The sequence below is a fragment of the Athene noctua genome, chromosome 1, assembly GCF_965140245.1.
Source record: "Athene noctua chromosome 1, bAthNoc1.hap1.1, whole genome shotgun sequence".
NCBI lineage: Eukaryota > Metazoa > Chordata > Aves > Strigiformes > Strigidae > Athene > Athene noctua.
Genome location: NC_134037.1, coordinates 205907911 through 205927545, shown reverse-complemented (window position 1 = coordinate 205927545; position 19635 = coordinate 205907911). Strand labels below are relative to the sequence as shown.

The window sequence follows — 19635 nt, the reverse complement described above, 5'->3', positions numbered from 1 at the left end:
ATATAAAGCTGCATCTGCTGTTAAAGGGACCTTGCTGTCACCCTGTGCCCTGGGCTCTGCATGGTGACAAGGCGTTGGTTGTGTCCTTGGAGAGTTCGAGGAAGAAGGTGGCTGAACGCCAGCAGCATTGCCTTCCTTCCAAGACTGGGTTTTTCTTTCCCCTATATCCTGGAAAAATCCTGGTGGATTTTACTCTCCTAGTGAGCATGATCTGAGGGTATTTGGACGAGATCGATGCTCGTGTCTAGGAGAGGACTGGGAACTAGGTGTGTGTACATGCATGTGTTATCCATGTGTAGCAGGTTTTTAATCGCAACTACAGAAACAGTCTTTCTTTGGGGAGGACACAAAGTAGACCTGGAACAGCCAAGAGGCAGTTAAACTCACACTTTATGGTGGCTTACAAAACAACGAATGTAGCTTCATTTACATGGATATAAAATAAATCCTTAGTTCACCAACTCATGAACATCATGGGGAACTGGGGCTATTGGTCTCCCTGCTTCACTACCCAACTGAAAGAGCTCTGTGCCCACATTTTGTATTTGAGCTTAAGATCTTCCCATTCCGCCTGCTTTCTGTTTAAGAGCAGCCTGGTGCGGGATTGCATGCATACAGCCCAAAGCTTCACCTCCGAGCACTGCCTGGCAAGCTCACACCCCTGGGAAGGTCCCGGGTGCCACCTGCCAACATCAAACCCCACAGGTAGGCTCCCAGCATTCAGGGCAGGTTAAACTCAGTCCCAGGTTACATTTCTCTAACCCCTGCAAGATGCACTAAATGGCAAACGGCAAACGCATCTGGCATACAAACATTGCCAACGAGAGAATAGAAATCTGATTAAGTCCTGATGAAGTAAATGGGGGGGGGGGGGGAAGATGTTGGTAAAATTCTGGGTGGATTACCCTGAGCCCTTGGTCGAGTGATGGCATAGCATAAAATAATCCAAGGATCCCCGGGACTGCATGATGAACAGTTTCAATGGAGACTTTTTTCTGTGCTAGAGGAGAGGGAAAAAAATCTCCAAGGGCTGTCCCCAACAGTTAGACACTCTTGAAACCAGCAGCTGGTGCTGCCCTGGCTCGCCACCAGCAAACTCAGAATCTGAAAAGCTGCTCTGAGCTGAGCCTGCCTCCCTGCCCTGCAAGAAATGAGAACATAAAAGTCCAAAGGAAGCCCCCTGCGAGGGGATCTGGGCTGGGGTAGAGTCAAGGCAGCAAGCCCCTACCTGCCAGGCGAAGCCAGGGCTGTGCCTAAGCCTGGGCTGAAATGGGTTGGTTTGTGTTTGGTTATGGTTTTAAAAGAGAGGTTTTATGTCACCGTGGAGAGTCTGCATTTTTGTGGGATTCAAATATTCCTTAATTAGGTGTTGTCTCTTAGCAGAATGAAAAAAAGGGCTTTTATTTCATTTTACTTTGCCATTTTAATTTACTCCCGCTCGTGTTTAATAACCGGGTAGGGGAATGTTAAACAGCTGCTGCGAAATATTTGGTAGCATGGCCCCAACTTTCAAACACTATCGGCTATCCAGGTTGGTGATGGTGGGTGTCCGGGGTGCCCCTTCCAGATTTGGGAGAGGGGAGAGCTGATTGGGTTTGTCCTGTTGAACCTCCTTTCCTCACCCATTTCCCACGGGAGGCAGCTTTCCTCCTCCTTATTAAAGATGAAAGGGTCGGCTGCGAGAGGGTGCAGTCCCCAATAAATCTGCATTAACTCCCTGCCAGCGATGAGCAGCGCCAGCTCCGGAGGCTGACGGCTTGCTACTCCGAGAGGGCACGCCGGGGAGGTGCGGGCAGGGCAGGCAGGAGAAGCAGGAACAAGAAGGACGGGCAGGCGCGGGCAGGAACAGTCACGGGCGGGCAGAATGGGCAGCGGAGGCCGGAGCCGGGGGGTGCTGAGCCGCCCCCCACGGGCACCACCCGTGACTCTCCGGGGCTCCTCCCGTGACACCCCACATACACCCCCCGGGGCCTCGGGACGGCGGCAGCACCACACACACACCCGCAACGGGGTTTGGGCTGTAAAACGCGCCTAGGCTGAGAACCTGCCCCCAGTTTCATAAAACCCCACGGCCAGGGGCACGGGCGGGACGCGCTCCGGGCCACGGGCAGGTGCCGGTGCCGCTGCCCACCTCCGCTCCTCGGGGCCGCGCACACCGGGAGCGCCCACCAGGGCGGCTGTCAGGCTCTGGGTTGGACGGGGCGGGAGGGGGCGGAGGGGTGCCGTGGGCTCCTTCTTTCCTTCTCCCGCCACCCACGAACAATTCGTGTCACCCACGGGATCCGACGTGTGACTCCCCCGGTCTGCACCCGGAGCAGCCTCCACACACACACACACACCCCTTCTGTGCAAAACCCGGGGCTCCCCCACCATTTCCATTTCCCGCAAAACGTGCCGGCTCCTCGGTCCTGCGTGGGCACTCCCCGTGGACGAAGCTGCCCCGCGGGGGGCGGGCAGGAGCACCCGGATTTGGCCGCCCGTCGCGGACAGAACCGGGCGCCGCTCTCCCAACCTGAGCGGGGGGATTTAACAGAGCTCCTTCCCCAAAAAATACCTTTTTCTTTTTAACGTTTGGGGTTTGGGCTCTGGTCGCTTTCTCCTGCCCGGCTGCTGAGCTGGGAGCGCTCTCTGCCTTTGCGCAACCTCCGCGGCCGCGCAGCCTCGCTCACCGCCTCCCCGGTGCTACCGCGGGAAAACTCCCCTTTATCGCAACTTCGGGGCGAACCCGCCCCGCTCAACTGTTCAAGCGGGTGCTTCCGACCAGGAGTGATTGGGTATGTTCGATGTACTCGGTTAAGAGCTTTAATATTAAAAATACGTAACAATTAAACCCACGCCGCGTCCCGGGTGCTCCGCGCAAGTCGTGCACCTCACCCCCCTCCGACTCCCAGCTGATTTTTCTTTTTTTTTTCCCCGCTATTTGTGTGAATTTGGAAACCTACCCAACCCCCCGGCACTCGCGCGTTTCCCGCCCTCGCGTGTTTTATCACCCGTGTCCGCAGAGCCTCGCAGCCGTACCCCGGCTCTGGGGAGGCGGTGGCTGCACGGCGGGTCCCCCCGACCCCCCGCTTCGGCCCCCGCAGCTGTGGGGGTTCCGTGGCCTGCTCCCCCCCACGGCCCGGGCCCCCGGGGAGGTGCCCAACGGCGCGGTGAGGGGCAGCTCCGCCGCCGGTGACACCGGCACCCTCCCCTGTACCCGCCTCGCCCCGGGCCCGGGCTCTCGCCGCCACGAGGATGGAAATTCAGGATCGCACACCCCCCACACCCCCCGCGCCGGCCGGGAGGAGCCGGCCCGGGCACGGCTGTCCGTGTGCCGTTCACCCCGGTGGGCTTCCGTGGGGAAGGGCCAGGCCGGGGGGCGGGGGGGGGGGGGCCCTTGGCAGGTGAGTTGCCGAAATGTGGGCAGCGCCTGGGGACCGGGAGTGGGGGTGTCGCCAGGGCCGAGACACGGAACACACACACACCCCCCCATACAGGCCTATATACACCTAACCTCAACCGTAGGATTTTCCCGTGCGTCCCTGCCCCGGCGCCCACCCGCGACCAGCTGCGCGTGGGGCGGGTCAGCCGAGGGGCTTGCGGGCTGTCGCCTCTAACTGGCGCACACACCCCCTCCCGCCCGAAGGGTGGAAAGGGAGGGGAGCGGGCGGCCGGCAGACACCCCAAAACCCGCCCCGCGCCCCAACGCCCAGGCCGCCGGCGGGCGCTCCGCAGGGAGCCAGCCCAGCCGGGGGGGGCTGCAAAGCCCCGCTCTCCGCGGAGCTCCCCGGGGCGCCTGCCCCTCACCGCGCCGGCGGGCCCGGCAAAGGCGGCTGCGGCGGCCTCTGCGGTGGGAGAAGGGGGCTGGGGCTGTCGCCTGGGGGCAGCCGTGGGGCGCCCCACGCGTGGAGCCGCCGCCCCGTGGGGGGCCGAGATGGCGAGGCGCTGGCTGCGGGGAGGTGCGTGGAGGCCTGGCGGGGGGGGGGGGATGTCATTCTTCTCCCACCCCTTCGGCGATCGCGCTCACCCCACGCGCCCACGCGCGAGGCGGATTTCCCTGCCCCCTACCCATCGTTCTCCTGCCTCAAAACCCCCGAAACGAAAACCTCCTTTTGCTGCCCCCCCTTCCCCCCCGGCCCCGCTGGCTCCCGCCCCCCCAACACCCCCACGCGACACCCACGCCCCGCCCGTCTGCGCGCAGCCGATGCACAGCTGCAGCCCTTATTTGATGCCCTTCAAGCCACCGAGCCTCTCCCTTTTGTCCTGGCTGCGGATGACCCATTTCCTCCCTTTCGCCCCCCCTCCAACCTCGGCCCCGGCCCCCGTCCCACCCTCCCTCCCCTCCGCCGGTCCCGGGAGCCTCCGCGGGCCGCGCTCCCTCCGCCGCCGCTCCGCGCCCGGCTGTGCGCAGCGGGGCCGGGGCGGGGGGGCCGGGACACGGGGCCGGGGAACCGGCGCCTCGTCCGCGCCGTGTTTGTTTTCCTTTCTCCCCTGAACGCTAGATTAAGACGTGAAGATTACACTTTTATTGTGGCGGCCGAATAATACCACGAGTCAACACACACAGCAAACAAAAGTGCTTGTAGTACATGGCCAACCCCGCTGGGAACCGGGCTGCGGGCTGCTGCAAAAATCAAGCTCTTCAGTGCTAATTACAAATAAATGATGATGTGCTCACTAAGTAATTGATTTAATGAAGTTCCTATGAAACTATTAAAACCGGGTAGAGGTCAGGCTGGAGACGCCCCAGAGCGCCCATTGTGGGATGTTTAACTCCGCCAATCTCCTCGGAAAGACATCGGGGCTAATAGGTGAAGTCACAGCTGGTTCGGGCTGACTTTTGCAGCACCGGCGCTGGCCTCCCCAAACTCGCCCAGCGGCCCGCACCGCGAGTTTGGGGAGGCGAGTCCCCCTGGCACACCCCCGGCCCACTGCTCCCACCCTCACACCCCGCCTCCACTCATCCCCTCTTCGGCGGGGGGGAGGCTGCTCGCCCCCTCCTCAGCCTGGACCCCCATCCCCGGCGCGGCGCTCCCCCCCCCCCCCCGCCCCGTCGCCGTCGCCGGGCGCCCATCCCCGTCCCGTCGGGGCTGCGCTGGGTACTCACTCGCTCGGCCCGGCGGCCTCGCCTGCACCTCAACCAGGCGCCTCCGCGGCTCTCCCCAGCCTAATTAAAGAGGGGGGAAGTGGAGCTCTGAACTTGTGTCTACCACTACAGGGCGGCTGTAATTCCACCCCCCCCGCTCCGGCCCCGACACCCCCCCCGCCCCCCCGCACACACGCACACACACACACACACACACACACTTCTTGAAGAAACTTAAGCTAGGATGCCAGGTAGGGTGCTTGGGAGATTTTGGCAAGGTGCCTGGAAGGGGATGTGTGCCCATTTTTCCTTGAAGGGTTTTCTTGTTTGAAAGGCCATTTGGAGCGCTTTAGACGGGCTCGCCGTGTGAAAGGAGGAGGAGGAGAGGGGGAACACAGACATAAAAAAAAAAAGAAGAAAGTCCGGCTATTGGATTTCCCAGCCCCACGCTTGCCTCTCCCCCCTTCACCCCTCGGGCAGGGCGCAGAGGAGGTGGCCCCTCGCCCCCCGCCTCATTCCAGGGGGTCCCTAACCCGACCCCAGCTCTGAGTGCACTTTGGGGGCCGTGGGTCCCCGCCGACCCCAGGGGAAACGGGGGGCATCCCACCCCCCCCCACCTGCCAAAGGAGCCCTCTACGCCCCCTCGCTTTTAACTCCTAGTGCTTTTGGCGGGTTGCAAACGAGTCGGAGAGAAAAGCAGAGCCGCACCCCCCCCCCCCCCCCCCCCCCGTTTTGAAAATTTGGCATTTGCTGAGCGCGGAGGCGAAGCCCTTCTCGGCCTCCAGAGCTTGGGGGTGGCGACGGTGTCGAGCTGCCCCATCGGGGCTCGGGCAGCGCCCCCGTTGGTCGGGGCAGCCAGGGCAGGGGCGCAGGGACGGGGCCCGGGAACGGCTTCCCCCCGAAATGCGGGGTGCCTCCGCCCTCCCGCGGAGAGGGGAGCAGCGAGCCCCTCGAGACGGGAAAATAAAAGCAGGACGAGATTCCCCGCCCGTTGTCCCCAAGCCTCTGTGTGTGTCCCCCCCTCCCTGTGGCTCTGCCCTCGCCCACCCCGCTGCCGGCGCGTTTAGGGGGAGCCCGCAAACGCAAACGCCAGCAGCTGCCTGCATGCGGCGGGGGACAGCCGGGAAGGCGCACAAGCACACGCCACGGCTCCCCACGCAGACACGCGTGGGTTCGCACACGGGGCGGCCGCGGGACCGAACGGTCTGAGACGGCTCCTCCTGTGTTCTTGCGGGATTTTGAGGAGGGCTGGGTTGGTTGTTTGGTGGGTTTTTTTTCTGGGTTGGTTTTGTGTGTGTGTGTGTGTGTGTGTGTGTGTGTGTAAAACGATTAATTTGAAACAAATGAAGCTCGCCCGCCTCTTGTTTGCCAAACAGGCTGCTGGCAATGTGCAAACAGGCTTTCACCCCGGCGCGGTGCCCCCGCTCCGCTCCCTGCCGCCCGGCTCCAGCCCTGCCCGCCGCACCCTCCTCCTCCTGCCCCTGCCCCTGCCCCTGCCCCTGCCCCTCCTGGCCCTCCAGTCCCGCTTGATGACTATCTCCCCGTTGCCCCTAACGCACGATCCGGGTTTCTTTCTCTTCAGCCTCGAAATAAGAAGTGACACATGCACCACTAAACCAACGTGTGGGGAAAGCTCGCGGTCGAGGGGGGCTATTGACGGGAGCGCTGCAAAGAGACAAAGCTGGGGGCTAGTGGAATCAGATGCAGCCCTTAATTAACACCATCTTAAATAGTCCAACAGGCACTGAAGACAAAGTTGAAGAAAGACTTTAAGGCTGAGTGCCCCTCGACAAGCTCTTTTTTTTCCCCTCGTGTCATTCAATATTTAATGCACTGTGCTTGTAATGCTACTACTGGTGCTCCTTTCTCAGCAAGTACATTATTTTTTCACGGTGCCCATGGCCAGGGAAAACCCTTTAGGCAAAGAAAATCAAAATGTTTGTTGTTTTGGATGACTTATAACTCTTGTTTAACACAAGCACTTTCAAGAAAGTATAACAGGCGCAGCCTCTAAAGCAAACAACGAAATCCTTGTGACAGAGTCGGACACAAAAAGCACATTGTGTTATGGACTATCCCTTTTCTCTCCTGCTAGATGGGTGCCTGTCTGAGGCTGAACACCACGATGCCATTTTACTTTTGAACTATTGTTTTTGAGTTATGCCATGTGGTCAAAAGGAGAAGAAGGGAGGTTGTTTCCAAGCTCATAAGACAAACGAGTTGCCTTTCATTGAACTACCCCAGAGCTCCTTTAAAACGAGGTTTAAATGTCACCTCCATGTTTTTAATGGACACAGGGCTTCAGGGGCGACCCTTCAAAGCGCCTTCGTAATAAACGACCCTTATTAAATATGTCTCTGCCTGGGAAAATCACTTGGCAGAGGAGAAAAAAGGGGGAGCGGGGGTGGGGGAAGGAGAGCCTCGGTGCTGCCGGGGGAGCCCCCCGCCCCCCCTGCTCCAGCCGGGGCCGGACCGGAGCGGAGGAGCGATCCCACTCCGGGTGCCTGCCCTGCCGCCGGGCGGGGCGGGGGGGACACACACCCCCCCGCCTCCCCCCCTCGGCCCAAACCCCCTTTCCTCCCTCCGCGCCCCCCCCTCCCCCCAAAAATAAGAGGCTGAGTGAAAGGTTGGGGTGTTTTCCTCCTGACTTCTTTTTGTCCTTAGGAGAGCGGCGTCTGCGAGTCTGAGCTGGGAAGTTACTGATTTGCAGGCTGCATGTTAAGGCAGCCCATGTAAGTAATTTCTGCGGGCATCCCGGCAAAGGAGAACAAATCGTTGACAAAGGCGAGCCCTTTCAATTCAGCAGCGTCGTTAGGGAAACCAAAAAGTATTCTTCCTATAATAAGTTCCACTTCAAAGGATTTCTCATTCAACGGTGACTGCTTCGCACTTTTATTAAGTCCGGGCTTTTTCACTTGGCGGAATCATCTGTTTGGTTATTTTTCATCGTGTTTATTTTTCACCATTCACACAGTACTTGTATTAAATAAACAAAGAACAATCGCTCTGCAAATAAAAGTGCTTAGGTGGGGGGAAAAAAAAAAAAAAAAGACGGGGACAGAGGAGGAGGACAAGAGATGGAGACGGAGCTTCTTCCTCGCTTATTTGTTTGTTTGTTTATCCGCTGAAGTTGGGGAGGGGGGGTCCTAAAAAAAAGGGGGGGGGGGAAGTTGGGAGAGAGGCCAAAAAATATGAGACGATCTGATGAAGTGAAAATTGACTGCGCTAACACGGCATGAAACTAAAGGTCAATGCAACTGTATCTTAATAGAGTGTCTCGAATCGAGGTGGACTATTTTAAATGCAGCTTGCTTTTGCTGCGCTCATTGCCATAGCAATCCTAACGCTCCATGTTGATGTACCATAAAAGCAGTAGTTTGAATTTCAAAGAACCTGCCTTTGAACTTCTCCCTGCCTGATTAGGCACTTGCGTGGTGTGTGTGTGAATGCGGGAGCGTGGTTGTGTGCGCCGGCGGTGCGCGGGCCGCGGGGGGGCCGCGGGGTTTGGGTGTCCGAGCCAGGGGGCAGCGTGTGTGTCCGTGGGGCGAGGGTGAGTGTGTGCGTGGGTGCCACCTGGTCAGCTCTACCTGGAAATATTTTTCCCGCGAAGGGGAGGGGGGGGGGGGGGGGTGAGGGGGTGCGGGCGGGGAGCTGACAAGCCGCCCTTCCCAGCGCTTTACAACTCCCTGGCGATATCTCTAGCTGCACGAAACACGCGGAGAAAACCCATGAAAATCCTGAAAATCCTTGGTTCTCCCCCCACCGCCCCCCGGAAAAGCAAAGCAGCAACCAGCCCCGGGTGAGTGCGATGGGGGGCGCAGCCCCGCCGAGAGCTCCCCCGCTTATCCATCCCCCCCGCCCCGCAATGCCATTTCCCACACTCCCGAAATTTTTTAGCCCCTTCAAACTTCGCTACCGCCGCTGTAGCCTTTAAAGGGCCGAGGGCCAGCAATAGTGTGTGGCGAGATGTCTCCCAGCCCCGACTACAAAGGTAGATGATTTAAACAGTGTTTGCTAGGACCACGTTTCGCCTAGGAAAAGATGAAGTCTTTGATGATGGCCAACTCGGTGTCAATAAGTGGCTTTCTTTGAGCCATATTCAGATGGGAACGTCTTGCTTGCCAATTGCCATAGAAATCTTAACACACCATGAAGATTGTCCAAGCGCCAAGCCTTCCGTTCTGGGCTAAATTACTTTGAAGTGGGGCAGGACGTGCACTGGTCAATGTTAACTCTATAGGGCGGGCAGGGAACACTAGAAGAGGGAGGTTGGGGGGGGGGGGGGGAAGCAGAAAATAAGAAGGGGAAACTTGTTTTAGACACTCTATACAAGGTTCTGCTCATTGTCAGATATCTTTTATCTTTTATATTTCCCATGAATGATTCATGTCTCGGTGGCTTTGTGTCGCCCTCCTTTTCACAAGAAACTTCATTAGGGAGCTATAAGTTTTCCCATTGATTGGAGCCCTCATTTATGAGTGTTTTTCTGCTTCGTATGTTGGTTATTGTCATTCTGCTTGAAACAACTCTTTGCAACCTGTTTCACCTTTACCACATTTAACAAAACTGACTTAAAAAACACTCTAACCTTTTGGTGAAACTGTTCTTGACATTTTGACCAGTCATTTTCGAGCACTAGTAAATTACAGAGGGGGGAAAAAAAAAGCCATCCTGGTCTAGTTTATTTTATTTTATTTTATTTTATTTTTTTTTTAAAAAAAAAGAAAAAAAAAAGAGAAAGAAAGAATCCCGGAGGATGCTGACACACGACTCTGCCCCGAGTTTTTCCCAACAGCGGGTTTCATTCATTTTTCCTCTCTCTGAGCAAGAAACGTGTGTCCTCACTCAAGCTCCTGAAAAGTTGATGGGTTTGGGGTTTTTTTTTCTTCGTTCCAGTGATCTCCTGGCATTATTACTCGCCTGACCTGACTCTGTATTTCAGAATAATTTTCTGGCATACGGTTTTGCCACTGTGTCTTCTATTGAAGAGTAGTAGTGCTCCTTAACTCACCGGTGGCTGCACGAGGAGACTGCCAGGAAGATTTTTTTTTTTTTTCCCCGACAGAATTATTAACATTTTAATTGATTTGATGTGATACTTTGGTTAGCTCTCCTGGAGAGAGATTAAGAATATCGTGCGTATCAATGCCTGACTTTTGTCTGTGTCTTATCTGTCTGTCTGTCCCTCTGTTTCCCCTGCACATGGAAAGCCAGCAGCAGAGCACCCAATTGCTCCATCACGAGGAGGCAACCCCCCAATCCTGCGCCCCCCCCCTCCCCCCCCCCCCGCCATTACCCCTCCTGACTTCCAGGGGCAAACACTCAGGGGAGCAAAGCCTGCAGCCGCGGGGGGTGGGAGGGATGGAGGGGGTGAAGGGGCAGGGACGGCTCGGCCCAGAGCATCCTTCTCCTGCGGGGCTGCAAACAGAAACGTAAAGCCGAAGGATAACCGGTTTTACTCACAAGTTTCGCTGGGAAAAGCCGGGATACCTCAGCCGCCCCCAAATCTCCCGGTGCTGCTCCTGACGCGCTGTCAGGCTATGGCTGCATCTGACTCTACCTACTGACCCTCGGGGAAGGGGGGAGGTGTTTTGGTCTGTCTCTGACCCTCGTCTGTCAGTAAGGCACATGCAATACATAGAAATAATATTTTTATTCATTCGCATGATAATAATTTTTTTGCTTTTTATGGGGTTTACAAAGATGAAAAAATTTAAATTAGTATTATTTTATTTAGGAGGTATCATGTGTCATAAAACTGATGGGCAAGTGTGTGACCCTACGTGTAGCAAGTACATAAAAATAGTGATATATCCCCCCGAGCCATAGTTTATAAACCCTGCCATGTAGTAATGTATAGTGCAATCTGTTGTTGGAAAAAAAAATGCATAAATTAAAAGTTCGTTTATAAATCAGCACCAAAATATCTCTAATAAGATTACATTACATAAATTATTCTTTAAAAAGTCCATACCTTACTTTATTATTTTCTATTTATTCAAATGGGCTTTGAAAAACGAGTAAAAAGCAAATCGAATGAACTTTAAAAAATTATTTTCTATTCAAGTTTTCTGTTTGTTTTTAAAGTAACGCCTGCTTCTTTAGGTCCAACACAACAATCTGAAGACAACGTTTAAAGGCTTCCAGAGTGACAGCACCATGCACTGTACTAATAATATAATATCTCTATGAACTATATATATATATCAGCACCAACACACCGCACGGAGGACATGCAGGAAGAGTCTGTTTCACATTACATCGTTCATTCAAGTAAGCTGAAAAATATAATGATTTTTTTTTTTTTTTGTACAAACCACAGCATCATAAACAACAATCTATCACCAAAATTAATAAGAGAAATCTTTGGTGTGCTCTGTACTCTTCCAGGAGAAAAAAAAAAAAAAAAAAAAGAAAAAAAATGATGTCAGAAAATAAATTAATTCGACTGTACAAAATAATCGCGTTCACGTACACGTTATTAACAATGACAAGACGACATCCACCATTCACGGCACACAAAACACATTTCCACAAGCCCTGGGGGAGGGGAGGGAGGCTGCCGCTTCTCCTCTCGGGGTCTCTGAGGAGGAATTAGTGCTCTTTAGTTTATTTGTGCCCCGCTCCTGATGGACGGGTGATGGGCTGGGGTGTCCCCCCACCCCCCCTCCCGCCGCCCCGCAGCCCTTCGGCCGCTGGGCTGAGCTGCTGGGGGGGAAGGGGGGGCAGCCCGACCCCAGCCCGCTCCCCCACCCCCCCTTTCTTTCCCAGTAGCTCTGGTCCCCTCCTCCCAGGTGACTCTGCCTGGCCACCACAGGGGGATGGTGAAAAGCAAGAGTGCACACAGGCACCGGCTCGACTGGAGAGATGAAATAAACCTAAAATATATATATATGTATATATATAAAAATAATAATAAAAACCAATCCCCCCAGCCCCACGCCCCCCTCCCCTCAGGCGCTCGCTGGGCCCAGGGGACTGCTCCCCCTCCCACCCGGGAACTGACTGCACAGGGAGCTGGAGGGAGCAAGAGGCAGTCTTCGTCTGTGAGACAAACTTCTAAAAAATCGTAATAATAACCGTAATAATAACACCAACCCAAAGTAAAGGGAAAATAGCTGTCAGTTTTTGTGTGTTTAGGAAGAAAAACAAAATGTATCACAGTATCGCAGTTGTCAAATAGCAGCGGGTTTCTTTTATTCTCCGGCTATGTTTTAGGAGCCATACATGTACAAACCGTGGAGGAGCGTAGGGCAGTGCTGCATCTTTTGTCTTTCCTTCCCTAAATCGTTTTCACATGGTTACGGCTAAGGGAGAAAGAAAGAGGGCTGGAGAGAAAATGCCGGGTGCAGTTGGGACCCCACGACTCAGGAGAGAAACCAACAATTACAAAGGAGCTGAACTGCAAGGGGGGGGGGGGGCGGGAAAATGCATTTATTTCGTTTTATTTGAAGGGATGTGTAACCTGTCCTCGACTGGCTGGAGCTTCAGCAGGTGCTGCTTTACAGTCAGGAGGCCGCTGCAACCCTGGGGCTTTACCCAGGCTGAAGAGGAGGCGCTGGGGGGGCCACTAATGTATTTAAGAGCCACCACAGGGAACGGCAAGGGCTTTGCCAGGTCACAGCCTTCCCCCGGCCCCCTCTCTTGTCAAGAACGGCATGGGCAGGCTGGGAGCCAGGTGGGGGGACATCCTCTGCAGCCCGGGCATCTCCCTTGGCACCGTCCCCCTGCGTGGGGCTCGGGTGGCTGAGATGGCCCAGTGTGGCGTTATTAATGTTTTTTCTTATCAAAAGAAAAAAATGGGATAAAAAAAAAAAAAAAAAAAGGTCCGAGTCTCTTTAATTAAATTAGTTACCGTACAAACACCATAGGGTTTCGTACACGGAATAAATAGCGCGAGTCAAACCTGATGGCACTTCCACACCAGCCCCCCGTGCCAGGCGGCTGCCGCCTGGGCCAGCTCGGTGGGGCCGAGGCTGCCGGCGGCATGGCTCAGCTAGGCTCGGCTCGGCTCAGCTCGGCAGGCACGGCACGGCTCGGCCCGGCCCTAGGGAGCGGCTCGGCCCCCCGAGGTCCTGTGGGGCTCGTCCCCTTCGGAGGCTGGGGAGGCGTCGCGGCTGGAAGGGGTGCGGGGCCGGCGGGGAGCCCCCCCGGCCTGGCAGACGTACCACTCGCTGAGGTTGGTGACGGGCGGGGAGAGGGCGGCGGCGCGGCCGCGGGGGGGCTCGGCGGCCGGGTCGGCCTCGGGGGGCAGCGGGCCGTCGGGGGGGCCCGCCGCCACGTAGCCCTGGGAGCCCGGCGGTGGGGAGGGCGGCGGGGACTTGCAGTGGATCTTCATGTGCTTCCGCAGGGAGCTGGGGTGGGTGTAGGACTTGTCGCAGCCGCGGATCTTGCAGTAGTAGGGCTTGTCGGAGGTGTGGACGTGGGAGTGCTTCTTGCGGTCGCTGCTGTTGGCGAACTTCCTCTCGCAGCCGTCGAACTCGCACTTGAAGGGCTTCTCCCCTGCGGGGACAGATCAACGGCACCGTTACCGGCGGGCGGAGGCACGGCTCTGCCCGCGCCCTGCCTGCAGCCTGCCCGGGGCACGGCCGCCCTGCTCAGCCCCTCCGCAGCGCGGCCTCCGCGGGCGAGCAGCAGGGCAAAGCCTCCCCTTCTCCTCCTCCTTCCCCTTCTTCCTCCCCCTCCCTCCCGACAGTCGCGACATGCCCGAGGCTTCCGACTTTTCTTTCCCCCCGCGGTTTGCCAACTGTGAGATGTCTCTGGCGGCCTCCAGGCCCCGGGCCGGCGGCGGCAGGGCCCGGCCTTGTTTGCCCTCCGCCCGCTCCCCTCGCACACGAGAAACCCTTCATTACCGCTCTAATGACCAAGCCCAAACAAAACCCCTCAATGCCTTCGCCTGCGAGGGCTGGCGTTCGCCGGCGGCCTGACTCGCCTGGCACATCTCCTGCGTAATCCTTTCCCAATGGGGCACTGTGCTGCGGGAATAATTAGTTTGGGGAAAATAAAAGTAACACCTGTTTTAAGCATCCCGATATCCAGAGGGAGCACCCGGCAGCCCGTCCTGGGAACCTGCGGGCTGGGGGGGACCAGCCTGGACCCTGGTGATGACAGCAGTGTGCTGCTGTGACTCCAGCTGGGTACCTCAGGCTAACTTGGGGCTAAAAATCTCCGGCCGAGCTATTTTAAGAGCTTTACTCCTTGCTTAATAGTTAAAACGGTTGTGAAAAGCAGCCCGGGGCGGGTTTGCCTGGCGTACCTTTCACACACACACTCCCTCCGTTTTCTGAACATACCGTACCCTGGCACATATATGTTCTGGTACATATGGCCGTGCCCGGACCGACCCTTCCTCGTAGCTCCCGAATAGGGCTGAGTAAACACCCATTGCTGAGAGACCAGGGAATAAAATCTTCCAAATCCCTCTACTACACACGGACTGGAGTTTCTTACAGCAACTTGTTCTTTCCCTGCCATGCTACATGTGAGCCCAGTGCAGACAGACCTGTACAGATAATTCTTGCCATGACTATTGCGGCTCTTGAGTAAAAAATGTTGTCGGTTTATGCACAGCTGATGAGTGGTTTTAGATCTGTTTTGCTCCTAGCGCTCATCAGTAACAACGTAGCAGCTCTCTCGGTGGACGCTTTCTAATTTTCACCCGGCGATTTTTATTGCTCTTTCCGTTTGTAAAACCATATCACGTTTAGCAGAATAATAACGGAAAAAAAGAAAACGATTTTTATTTTTTAAAACTAGCTATTTCTCGGCTGTTACTATAGAAACATGTGCCTCCGCAGCCTATTTACACGTCAACTTTTTCAATTAAAATCCGCTCACCTACCAGCGAAGTGGTAGCACTACAAAGAGTGAGTTTAACCTTTAACAACAACAAAAAAAAGAGATGGCAAGAAAATGTATCTCGTGGGGTTTGAGTTGAGTTTTCGTGTGCGCGGAAACCCCCGCACACTCCCACTCCCACCGAGACAAATTTCGAGTCACTTCGTTAGTTCATTAATTTTTTTTTTTTTTTTTTACTTTCCCCGGAGAAACAAAGCGGATCTACCGGCGAGTTGGCCGGTTTATATCTGTACTACCGCGAAGATGCGGGCTCACACGTTCCGCTGCCAGTGGTGCCCGCAGAGCCCCAGAGCAGCCCCCCTCTCCCGAGAGATGCTCCGACCCGCCGGACCAAGCCGCGTCCCCCCGTCGGGGCTTTAGGGAAGTGTCTTTCCCCGTTGGTTCCCCCCTGGGGGATGTGCCACCCCTCGAGGGGACGGGGAAGAGGGGGACCCCCTCGAGGGGTGCACAGCCCGCGGGTAGCTCCTCCTCGTCAACCTGCGGATCGCGACGATCCAATTCCGCACAAATCCAGGAACGGGGAAGGTCCTGGAGTGTCCCTGGCACGCTGACGAGGGCGTCACGTCAGAGTTTAACCATTTGTAGGTGGTTTCAACCCAAAGAAGGGGGCGAGATGCCAGGCGCCGTCCCCTGACTCCTCCCGGCAACCGCAGTGCCGGCGGAGGGGGGGGGCGGGGAGCGCGGAGAGGCTTTGGGGTGACTCTTTTTTTTAAGGGGGAGGGGGGTGGGAATCGTCGTGAGGGAAGCCTGACGATCCTGAGCACCTTCTCCGGCGAGGGGGCAGCGATTTTGCAGGATGGGGCGCGGGGGAAGGGTCCCCGTTCCCGTTAGGATGCACCAGTGGTGGGGACAGCGATTTGTCCTCAAAAGGGGCTGCAGCCACAGAGCGCGGTGTGCAGCTCCTGGGGTGATGCTTTCGAGGTAAAGGGGGGAAAAAAAATCAATCAAGCAAACACCTCCTGGATTACCGACATACTCTTCTTCCCGCAGGGTTAATCGAAACACGCAAAATCCTCTAATGATACAATTGCTGTGTTATTACGTCCCCCCTCCCCCCCAAAATGCCCATAATAAACGAATAGTTTGTAAATCTCTCCTGCTCCCAGGCTGCACATAACTAAATTAAAGATGAGCCGAAAAACTGACAGTATTTAATCTGATCGGGACAAAAGTTTTGGGATCCCTCGTCCACCTGAGGGCTGTGCGTGGGAAAGAGTCACGTCTCCCGCGGGCCGAGCTGTCATTCGAGGGAGGCTGTTGCCCCGCATCCCGAGCCCCGAGTGCTGCTTTGTTGCAACGGCCCCTTCCGCGTGGGGATAGCCTTCCCACGTGGGCTCACGCGTGGGCATCCTCCCGGGGGCTGTGCACCCCTCGAGGGGCCCGGGCAGAGGGGGACCCCCGGCTGCAAACTCCTCTAAATTTCCTTTGCAAGGGGCCATGTCCCACGCAGGGCCTCGGGGCAACGCTCGACCACAGCTCATTGCTGCAAAGTGTACCCGATACATATTTAGATTATTGGGGGGCTCCTTTTCCCGCTGAATCCCCCTGCTTCCCTCACCCGCTCCCCTCAAGCCTTCCCAGGACTCGCTCTTTTCCCGCCTTTGGAGCTGGGAAAGAGTTGAGGAGCCCAGAAAGGTGCGCGGTGAAGTTTTGTTTTCCAAATCAAGACAGATGGGGAAGGTTAGATGACAAAACCACGAGCCTCCAGCATTTATCTCATTCGGCGGTGTCATTAACACAACAACAACAATCACCTCTCAAAAAACGTGTCAGCCCTCACACAGGAGAAATTTCCCCCCACCCCCACCCAGCCCCCCTTCTTTTCCCCGGCTCTGGGTGCAGAGAGCCTGGGGCTGGGCATCATCAGGTCTCCGCAGCTACACATGTGCTCATGCCTGACATATTCCGGAGATAAAAATCTATAATCCTTTCCGCCATGGGCCATTTGGTTTTACATCGGAACAACACGTTGCACGGTCGCCGCTTTTCTCTTCCCGAGCAGCACACAATAAATCAAGAAAGCAATTACGGCAACTCCACTTCCTTAAGTGTCCTCCGAGGAATAATATTTGTCTACCACTATAAATCCCGGCTTCGTTCGTTTTCGGCAGTTTTAACGCTCAGATCGAAATGCGTATTTCGGGGGTGGTGAGAAAGAAGGAGAAATTGGAAAAAAAAAAAAAAAAAAAAAAAAAACACACCAAAAAACAAAAACCCAACCCAAAACCCAAAACCAACAACCAAACGCAAAAATCTCAAAGGCTCCAACGCCCCCCCAAGCCCCTCCAGGAGCCCCGCGCCGGGCCCAGCCTGCCCCCCGGGGCACCCCCGGGGGTGCCGCTCCCTCCTCCCGCAGCTCGCGGTCCTCCAAGCCCCGCCGGGCAGCCGGGGCTGCTTTGAAGTTTCCTCCTTAGATCCACAAAGAGAGGGAAGCGTCTCCCGGCAAGGGCCTTCCCCCGCCCTGCGCCCTCCTCCCGGCTCCGCGGGAGCCGCCCGGGCAGCACCGGCAGCTTCGGGAGCGGGGTCCGTTCCGGGAGCCCCGGCGGCACCGACAGCCCCGGTAGCACCGGCTGTCCCGGTAGCAGCGGCGGCGCCGGCAACCCCCATCGGTAGCCCCGGCAGGGGGGCACAACCGGTAGCACCATCGGTAGTCCCGGTAGTCCCGGTAGCGGGGGCAGCCCGGTAGCCCCGGTAGCCCCGATTGCCGCGCTGCCGGCGCCCGCAACGCAGGGGAACTGCGCCCCCAAGAGCCCCCGGCGCCCCATCTCCGCCGGGCCAAGCGCCCCCCGCCCGGCTCCGTCCCCGCTGGTAGAACCGGCAGGAGAAACAGAACCGCCGTCCTCCGAGGCAGGGGGGGGCGCCGCGCAGCTCTTCCCATCGGCGGGGTGAGCCCCCCGGGGTGCCCCGGGCAGGGGGGCTCTCACCCTCCCCTCGCTCTTCCGCGGGGCTGCTGTTGATCTCCCCCCCACACCCCGGCTCGGCGTTATTTATTAATGGGTGCATTTATCCGGTGGTGCGCGAAGGTGGGTGGCGGAGGTGGGTGGGGAAGAAGCGGGGGGGCCGGGGGGGCGACGACACACACACGGGACACGTGTGTGCAGGGCAGAGGGGCCGGGTGCGTGTGCGTGGCCCGAGTGCTACCCGAATTACTTATTCATGAAAAAGTCACATGTCCGGCGGTGCGTAGGAGAGGAGGAAAAGAGGTGGAAAAGGTAAAAAAAAAAAAAAAGAAGAGAGAGAGAGAGAGAGAAAGGAAATGGAAGAAACCCCTTACAGAGGCGGCGGGACGGGGGCGGGGGGGAGCACCCACCTGTATGAGTCCGCTTGTGGATCTTTAGGTTTTCGGAGCGGGCAAAGACCTTCCCGCAGCCGGGGAAGGGGCAGGGGAAGGGCTTCTCTCCCGTGTGCACTCGGATGTGGTTGATGAGTTTGTATTTCGCTTTGAAGGGTTTGCCTTCGCGGGGACACTCCTCCCAGTAGCACACGTGGCTGCTCTGCTCGGGCCCGCCGACGTGCTCCACGGTGACATGGCTCACCAGCTCCTGCATCGTGCTGAAAGTTTTGGAGCAAGGCTTCCTACCGCCCGGTGGCGGCGGAGGCGGCGGAGGAGGAGGAGGAGGAGGCGGCTCCCGGTCGATCCACTTGCAGATCAGCTCTTGCTTGATGGGCTGCCGCATGTACCGCAGGAAGGCCCCGGCCGCCGCCGCTGCCGCCGCCCCGACGTGCGCATGGTGGTGGTGGTGGTGGTGGTGGTGGTGGTGGTGGGGATGGGGGTGGTGCGGGTGCGGGTGCCCGTGGCCGGCCGCCGCCGCCGCCAGGTTGAGGTTAACGGAGCCGTAGCCTTGCAGCGCCGAGGAGGAGGCGGCGGCCGCGGCCCCGTAGTGCGCCTCGGCGCGCCCGTACAGCTCCCCGGCGGCGGCCGCCAGCCCCAGGCGCATCTGCCCGTTGAGCGGCGGGTGGCGACCGGCGGGCGCTCCCTGCTCTCCGGGCGGCGGGAAGGCGTCGTGCGCCCCGTCGGCCGCGCCGTAGGTGCCGGCGGCCGAGATGAAGACGCCGTGGGGCGGCGGGTGCGGGAGGTGGGGGGAGCCGGCCGGCGGGTGCTGTTCGCCCAGCGCCCCGTGCACGGCGGCGGCGGCGGCGGCGGCGGCGGGCAGCTCCCGCCGCAGGAGGAAGTCCCGTCCCGCCGCCCCCCCCGACGGGTAGCCCGGGAGGGCGGCGGCGGGCGGCGCGTAGGCGGCGGCGGCGGCGGTGGTGGCGGCGGCGGCGGTGGCGGCGGCGGCGGCGGCGGTGGTGGCGGCGGGCGCGGCGAAAGCGGCGGCGGCGGCGGTGAGCGCCTCGGGAGTGAGCTTGAGGGCGGCGGGCTGCGCCATGTGCTCGGGTCCGAGCGGCGTCAGGGCGCCGCCGGGGTCGCCGCCCGCGTCCCCGGGGTGGAGGTGGGCCGCGTGGTGGGGGTGGACGTGGTGGTTCCCCAGCCCCGGGAAGCCTGTCATGTTCTGGTGAGGATGGGGCTGAGCCGCTGCCAAATCCGCTAATCTCAGTGTCGGGTTCCTCTTGCTCAAAGGGGGCTCCATAACGACACAGCCAAGCCCATCTACGCTCGCTGTTGTTATTTTTTTCCCTCTACCCGCCTTCAAAAACATGTATATATTAAGCGGCTCTTTAACTTCTTTTGTCTGCGCTCCGAGCCCCGCGCGTCCCCGGCCCCGCTCTGG

At 57.8% G+C, this 19635-nt stretch overlaps 1 protein-coding gene across 1 annotated transcript; it reads right to left on the bottom strand.

Moving 5' to 3' along the window:
- Positions 1 to 12943: 12943 nt before the first annotated feature.
- On the bottom strand, positions 12944 to 19573 carry ZIC5 (Zic family member 5). The gene is given in 6 exon segments (XM_074930786.1): positions 12944 to 13567; positions 18234 to 18673; positions 18675 to 18705; positions 18708 to 19152; positions 19155 to 19227; positions 19229 to 19573. Coding segments are annotated over 6 exon segments (1779 nt in total). The 5' UTR covers positions 19564 to 19573; the 3' UTR covers positions 12944 to 13112.
- Positions 19574 to 19635: the final 62 nt, after the last annotated feature.